This window comes from Nicotiana sylvestris, chromosome 3 (genome assembly GCF_000393655.2).
Source record: "Nicotiana sylvestris chromosome 3, ASM39365v2, whole genome shotgun sequence".
NCBI classification, from domain to species: Eukaryota; Viridiplantae; Streptophyta; class Magnoliopsida; order Solanales; family Solanaceae; genus Nicotiana; species Nicotiana sylvestris.
The window spans coordinates 196,683,275-196,691,041 of NC_091059.1; the positions used below are offsets into that span (position 1 = coordinate 196,683,275).

At 38.0% G+C, this 7,767-nt stretch overlaps 2 protein-coding genes across 2 annotated transcripts; both read right to left on the minus strand.

Annotated features, from left to right (window-relative positions):
* Positions 1–1,196: 1,196 nt before the first annotated feature.
* Positions 1,197–2,327, minus strand: LOC138888550 (uncharacterized). Its single transcript, XM_070170430.1, has 2 exons — positions 2,022–2,327; positions 1,197–1,358 (listed from the first exon to the last, which is right to left on the minus strand). Exons 1-2 carry the CDS (start codon positions 2,325–2,327, stop codon positions 1,197–1,199), a joined length of 468 nt encoding a protein of 155 aa, XP_070026531.1.
* Positions 2,328–3,307: 980 nt separating this feature from the next.
* On the minus strand, positions 3,308–7,132 carry LOC104232160 (protein NRT1/ PTR FAMILY 1.2-like). The gene is made up of 3 exons (XM_009785284.2): positions 6,856–7,132; positions 6,544–6,761; positions 3,308–4,838 (listed from the first exon to the last, which is right to left on the minus strand). Exons 1-3 carry the CDS (start codon positions 7,007–7,009, stop codon positions 3,369–3,371), a joined length of 1,842 nt encoding a protein of 613 aa, XP_009783586.1. The 5' UTR covers positions 7,010–7,132; the 3' UTR covers positions 3,308–3,368.
* Positions 7,133–7,767: the final 635 nt, after the last annotated feature.

Sequence of the window (7,767 nt, forward strand, 5' to 3'; positions counted from 1 at the left end):
CCCTAGGTAACACCTGGTTGTCACGGAAATAGAGTTTTCGAAAATATGCATTTATTGATGGGACTAGAGTTACTTTAGAAAACATAGTGAAATATTGAGTAATTTTAGATGAACTAATGACTGTAATACATTTTAGAGACATTTCAACTTTCTTGTATTAAAATTTTGAGTGTCTTCTTCAAAATTCTGCCCCAGTTTGGTAAATGATCCTTCGGCCGTTTGTGCGTGACAAAACTTGTTGCACCTTCTTTGGAATTTTGAGAATCCTTCTCAAAATTTTGCCCCGGTTTCTTAACTAATTTTTGACTTTCTGGCATGTGATGGCATCGGCTGGACTTGCTCCAGAATTTTGAGGGTTCTCCTCAAAATTCTGCCCCAGTTTCTGGTTCTGGGGAAAAATGAAAATTTATTATGATATGACCGAACCCACAGGGCTGCTACATATTCCCTCTTAAATGGGAATCAGGTCAAGCGTAGTTCAATTATATCAGATGAAGAAATGTAAACAGTCTAAACATAGTATCTATTTACTTTGTCTGAATTGATTGGTTTTGGCTAGACTTCTCCATCCATTTCTACGAGTATGGGTGCTCCTCCTGTTAACACCCGGTGAACCATGTAGGGACCTTGCCAATTGGGAGAGAATTTCCCTTTGGCTTCATCTTGATGCGGGAAGATCTTTTTCAGCACCAGCTGTCCTGGTGCAAACTGTCTTGGTTTGACCCTTTTGTTGAAAGCTCTAGACATTCTGTTCTGGTAAAGCTGACCGTGACATACTGTGTTCATTCTCTTTCCGTCTATAAGGGCCAATTGCTCATAGTGACTCCTTATCCATTCTGCATCACTGAGTTTGGCTTCCTGTATGATTCTTAAAGAAGGAATCTCTACCTCGACTGGATGACAGCTTCGGTACCATAAGCCAGTAAATAGGGAGTTTCTCCAGTTGACGTGCGGACTGTAGTGTGATACCCCAATAGGGCATAGGGTAACTTCTCGTGCCATTGTTTGTGGTTTTCTACCATCTTCCTTAGTATATTCTTGATGTTCTTGTTGGCGGCTTCTACGGCTCCATTCATCTGAGGTTTGTATGTTGTGGAGCTCTTGTGCTTGATTTTAAAAGTTTCACACATGGCTTTCATCAAATCACTATTGAGATTGGCGGCATTATCAGTGATGATGGACTCGAAAACTCCGAATCAGCAAACAATACGATCCTTGACAAAGTCTGCGATGACTTTCTTGGTTACAGCTTTGTAGGATGCAGCTTCTACCCATTTTGTGAAGTAGTCAATGGATACTAAAATGAACTTGTGCCCGTTTGAAGCAGTAGGCTTGATCAGACCGATGGCATCCATTCCCTAGGCAGCAAAAGGCCAAGGTACACTTGTTGCGTTGAGCTCATTAGGTGGTAACCTTATCATGGTTGCATGTACCTGACATTGGTGGCATTTTTGTATGTACCAGATGCAATCCGTCTCCATGGCCATCCAAAAATATCCGGCTCTGAGTATTTTCTTGGCTAGAACAAAACTATTCATATGTGGTCCACAAGTTCCGACATGTATTTCTTCGAGCAATCTGGAAGCTTTCTTCGTGTCAACACACCTTAACAGCCCCAGATTAGGAGTTCTTCTATACAGGGTTCCTCCGTTTTGGAAGAAGTGATTGGACAACCTCCAAAGTGTGAGTTTCTGAGTATGGTTCGCATGCTCCGGGTATTCTCCTTTTTCCAAGTACTCTCTGATGTCGTGGAACCAAGGTTTTCCATCCGTCTCCTCCTCGGCATGAGCACAGTAAGTCGGTTGATTATGAATTCTCACCGGTACGGGATCAATGAAATTCTTTTCTGGATATTGTATTATTGATGACAAAGTGGTTGGTGCGTCTGCAAACTCATTTTGAATTCTGGGTACATGTTTGAATTCTATCTTTGTGAATCTTTTCATCAATTCTTGTACATGATACAAGTATGGTAGTTCCTTGGTGTTCTTCGTAGCCCACTCTCCTCAGAGCTGATGTACCAGAAGATCTGAATCATCAATTACGAGCAACTCTTGTACATTCATATTGATGGCCAAATTGATCCCCATGATGTAAGCCTCATATTCTTCCATATTATTGGTGCATGGAAATCTAAGCTTCGCAGATATAGGGTAGTGCTGACCAGTTTCTGATACCAAAACCGCTTCAATGCCCACTCCTTTGAAATTTGCAGCTCCATCAAAGAACATCCTCCAACTGTCGTATGCTTTAGTAATGTCCTCTCTTACGAATGACACTTCTTCATCAGGAAAATACGTTTTCAAGGGTCCGTATTCTCCTCCCATAGGATTTTCAGCAAGATGGTCTGTCAATGCTTGTCCTTTGATCGCCTTCTGAGTTACATAGACGATGTCGAACTCACTTAACAGTATCTGCCACTTGGCTAATTTTCCTATCGGCATGGACTTCTGAAAGATGTACTTTAGAGGGTCCATCCTGGATATGAGGTATGTGGTAAAGGCACAGAAGTAATGCCTCAATTTCTGAGCCGTCCAAGTCAAAGCACAACAAGTGCGTTCCGACAGAGAATATCGTGCTTCGTAAGGTGTGAACTTCTTACTCAAGTATAGTATATGGCTTGCTCCTTTCTCCCTATCTCGTCATGTTGTCCCAAAACACATCCAAAAACACCATCTAATACAGATAGATAGAGTAGCAAAGGTCGCCCAGGTTCAGGCGGGACCAGGACTGGTGGTGTAGATAAGTACTTCTTGATTTTATCAAAAGCCTTCTGACAATCTTCGGTCCAACTTGTTTCGGCATCTTTCCTCAACATCTTGAAGATGGGTTCACATATAACTGTGGACTTGTTTGCAGATTCTATTGGAACACCAATATGGGTTTTTGGCAGTTTTTTCTTTGAGTTTTTGTGCTACTTTTGCAGGTGGCTATTTGTATCGGAACCATTTATTAGATAGAACAGGATTTGTGCTTCTATACACAAGTGTGTAAAACCATTTGCAAAAAAACAAAACCAAAAAAATTTAAACTGAAAAATATGATTACGTGGATACAAATTGTTATGTCGGGCTGTAAAAAAAATAAATTGGTGTACAAGATATCTCGCGTTAACACAAGGTCCGGGAAAGGGCCGCTACAAAGGGTATTGATGTAGACAACCTACCTTAATGCAAATATTAGTAGCAAAACTTCCCGCCTGTATATTTACACAAATTTCTCACTTGGTGGTTTTTATTTTGGGGGAGGGGGTTGGGGTGTTGAGAGGTTAAAAGAAAAGGAGGCAAAGCTAACAATATGACAGCAATTAGAAAATCTAGCACTTGGTAATATATGATTCCGTATAAATACTACTGTGTATACACTATTTAACAACTAGCTTGGCGCGAATTCAAGCCATGACTAGACATGTTCTCCTGTGGCAGATCATCATCACTAACCTCTAACATTCTCTTAGTGATGTCAATGTCAACACAGGGTCCATATGCCCATTTACAAACCATAAAATAAATCAGATTAAAAGCTGTCATAATGGCAAGAAGCCAGTAGTAATACTCATAGTGACCTTTATTTATACTGCTTGAAACCCAACTCTCTTTCCCTTCTCCTTTGGTATGCTTATCCACAGCACTCAGGATCACACTTGCTAACAGATTCGCCACTGCCATTCCTAGTCCTAAGAGTGCTGACGCGAGACTTGACATACTCCTCGGCAGCTCAGAATAATAGAACTCTGTTTGGCCGATTGCACTGAATGCCTCTGCTATCCCATTCAAACTATTTTGCAGTATGAGCCACATTGCTGACATTTCCACCAACCCCTCGGGGTTGTTCAAGAGCCCTTGATTTATTGCTCTTCTTCGTCGAACATGTTCCACGATACCAGAGACTAACATAGACATGCAAGAGATGAATATGCCAATTCCCATTCTGACTATAGGTGTTAGACGAACTGGTCTTCCTCTGATTTTCGATGCCAATGGAAGCAACATGCGGTCATAGAGAAAAACCCAAATTGTTAATGCAATCATCAAAAACATACCAAATGAGCCAGCTGGAATTTGAAAATTTTTCGTTAGATGTCTATCCATGGATTGAGCTTGTAGTAAAGGGAATGAACTTTGGCTTAAGTTTATCGATATCATGATCCCAGTAGACCACAATGGCATGATCCTAATGAGGGCTTTTAGCTCCTCAACTTGCTCCACTGTACAAAGGTTCCACGAGTTGGCTGCAACTCCATTTGGCTTAACATCTTCAGGGCTCTTAATGATACAAGCTTTGTTTAAGAATCTCAATTTCTCCGTTGGCACTTGAAGTTCTGAACCATTCTTGTGATGATAACCAGAATTCTGAATAGGGTATGGGAGTTTCCTATTCTTGTACGCAACTACAATTACTTGAATGAAGCTGCTAAACAAGTTTGATTTGACCGTGTGCTTTATATAAAAAGGAGAAGCAAGGAAGAAAAACAGTGCGGATAAGAACATGAGAATTGCAGGAACTCCAAAACCTATTTTCCAGCCCATCTTATCTTGAAGGTAAACGATACCCGTCAAGGCGATGAGAACAGAGACTATGGATGAAGTATAATACCACGCAAAGAAGCTCTCCAACACCCTTTGGTTGTTGGGATTATCTCTCTTGTCAAACTGGTTAGCACCAAAAGCTAAAGAACATGGCCTTATACCACCAGCACCAATTGACATCAGCAGAAATGAAAAGACCAAGAGCATGAATTGCGATGCTGTTGCAGATTTACAGGCCTGCCCTACTTGATTGCAAGGCGGTGGCCTTGCTTTCGGAATCATTGCTGTTAACCACAATACTGTAGTTCCCTGCGACCAAAGGGCATTAAAGTGTTAAAAGTTGGTAAGTTTAACTACAATCATTTGGTCTTATGGGGGCATATTTGTGTGTGTGTGTGTGTTTGCACACGCCTGTGAAAAATAACTAAAATTTCAACAAATATTAAAAATCAACGCCTACAATAACAAAAGCGCATTGGGTCCAGTGGTGGCAACATAAAGGTTTAAAAAGGTTTTGGATCCGCCACTGCTGATGGGCGGCCACATTTTTTCATTTTGCTAACATTAGGGAAACAAAAGTGCAAAAAGGAACACTGCTGCATCATAGCATACAAATTGTGGTTATGACCTTAAGGTACAGCATCAACATTTTTGAAATGCTTTGCGCTTTGAAACAGAAAACCATGTTACAATACAAGCTAGAAAAGCAATATCCCCATCATTAGGATGTACTGTCTGATAAAATAACAACAGAGTTAAGCTGTTCTACTAGTAATTTAGAAAATAACGCAGAGATAACTCCACCTTCCAAGACCACATGAAAAAGATACAGTAAGCAACACATTTTACTTTAACTAATATATAAGGTGGTTAAATTGGCCTTTACAGCAATAGCATTTAACTATTTAAAAGAAGAAGAATTAACCCAAATAGCCGTCCACCCAGTGGCGAAGCTAGGAATTTTCCCAAGGGTATTCAAATTTCAACTGACCACCCTTGTGACCATGTGGCTTCGCCACTGCGTCAACCTAATTGCTTAAACCATAAATAGCCGGCGGATATATAATATATGTATAATTCATGTATCATATATGTCTAACAATGTATAATAAGTGTATAATATATGTATAACGGCTAGAAAAAATAAAAAGTGAATCTGGCTGTGTTAAATTTGGTGGGTAATTGGCTTTTGTTATTAAAAAAATAAAAATTTGTAGCAGCAAATAGGACAGTAATTTTCAAAAGTTTAGACTGCATTGGATCCTCCGACTGCAATAAGAGAAGCTAAAAATTATAATTATTTTGTCAGGATTAAGACGTTCGGCAGTAGTAATAAGGATTAGCACTTTCTTCGGAAATATAATTATTAATTCCATTAACAAAGGAGAAAAGACGCAAAGAAAATGAAGAATGTCAGTGTAACGGACAACAGTTACACATTTTATAAAATTTTAAATTAGAAAAACGGTGGTTCCATAATATAAAAAGGGGAAAAAACACTTATCAAACGTAACATCGCTCCCGTCAATTTCTTTGACCACCGAAAAATAAAGTTTTTCCAGTTAAGGCTAAACCCGAAAAAAGAACAGTGTCTTAAACTGATAGTAATATACATTAAATATAAGCCACATAAAGTTAAAAACTGGGATGTACTCTTTAAGTTCACAAATTTAAAATTAATCATAAATAGTTACTCCCTCCTTCTTAAAAAATTATTAATTAGAAAGAAGATTAGACTATTCTACCCGTATTTATGTTTTATAAGATATAATATCTCTTCATTGAATATTTATTCTATTTATATTATCTCTATCAAAAAAAATCAATTTTATCTTGAACTTTTTAAATGACTAATAATTTTAGACAATTATTTTTAATAACCACACTTCGCAATGAATATTAAGTACATAAATGGCGGGTCGCCATCAGATCAATTAGCTGTCGCTCGACCCAAACGACAACTAAAACACTAATTAACAAAAGATAATAAATAGACTTAGTAGTAATTAATTACCAGGAAACTGAAGATGGAACCAAGGCCAATGGCGAGGAAACGACCCAGATATGAATCAGCAACAAAAGCACCAACTAAAGGCAAGAAATTTGTAGCTGCTGACCAAAAAAACAGTAAATTTTGAGCAGTAGTAACCTCCATCCTATAATCTTTCATTAGATAAAATGTCATATTGGGTAAAAGTCCATAGCTTGCCACTTTCTCCAATGCTTCATTTGCTGTAATCAACAGAATCCAAAAAAGAAAAATTAATTATATATATACCCAGAAACAAAGAAGTAAAAATAAATAGAACCAAAAAGAAAATGGTACCTATAATAAAAGGCATAGTGATGAGGCCACCCTTTGGTCTACTTTTAATAGGAATAGAAGAAGAATGAGGAGAAGTTTGTTTTTGCTGCTGCTCTGAATCCTCCATTTTAATTGATTGATCTAAAGAAAGAAGCTCAGTCATCTCTTGCTCCATTTAACTACTGGAGATTAAGCAGCCGCAGCTGAAGAAGAAGAGAAGCTGAACTATGTTCTGGTTGAAGTGAAATTGTACTCAAAGCAAAAAGGAAAAATTAGAAAAGCTGGATCTATAGTGAGACAAGTATGATGGGAGGTGGATGCAGTTGCTTTTTTGCAGATACAAGAAAAGTCATGACTCATCATCCTTTTTCCTCTCTCTTCCCCTTCTTATATAAAAATAAATAAAATAAAATAAAAAATAAAAAAGAGTAAAATAATTGTGCTCTTTGACATGGTTCAAACTCCAAACTAGGTGGTGCATTTGGATCGGATATTCGAGAATCCGAACCGATTTGCTTTATTCGAATTTTTGGATTTGGAATATTCGGATAAGATATGGGTTAGATAGAATTCGTTCGGATCAGATTCGGCTAGGTATAATTTTAATTCAATCCGATTCGAAATCCAAATTATATAAATATGTATAAATATTAGACTTACATTTTAGGGTTAAGCCTTCTCATTTCATTCGCCTCTCTTTAGAGTTTCTTTTCTTAGTTTATATCGAAATCTCTCTCTTTAACCTCTCTTTATATTGCTCTGTCAGCTTCTCTTTACCTCTATGTCTCTCATTCTCAGAGTCTCCTTCCTATCAACAGACAACAATGCCTCTTCTTTATTAGACGTTTGTTCGAAATTTCAGTTTATTTTATTTTATTATGAAACTTATGTTTTTGTCTATTGCTATGAAATATATTTGTTCCTAGCCTTAAA

Coding starts and splice junctions, on each gene's coding strand:
- LOC104232160 (XM_009785284.2), bottom strand. CDS start 7,009: ATGGAGCAAGAGATGACTGAGCTTCTTTCTTTAGATCAATCAATTAAA. Junction 6,762..6,855: donor CACTATGCCTTTTATTATAG/GTACCATTTTCT, acceptor TGTTGATTACAG/CAAATGAAGCATTGGAGAAA. Junction 4,839..6,543: donor GTTCCATCTTCAGTTTCCTG/GTAATTAATTAC, acceptor CTTTGGTCGCAG/GGAACTACAGTATTGTGGTT.
- LOC138888550 (XM_070170430.1), bottom strand. CDS start 2,327: ATGGGAGGAGAATACGGACCCTTGAAAACGTATTTTCCTGATGAAGAA. Junction 1,359..2,021: donor TTGATGATTCAGATCTTCTG/GTACATCAGCTC, acceptor TTTGCTGCCTAG/GGAATGGATGCCATCGGTCT.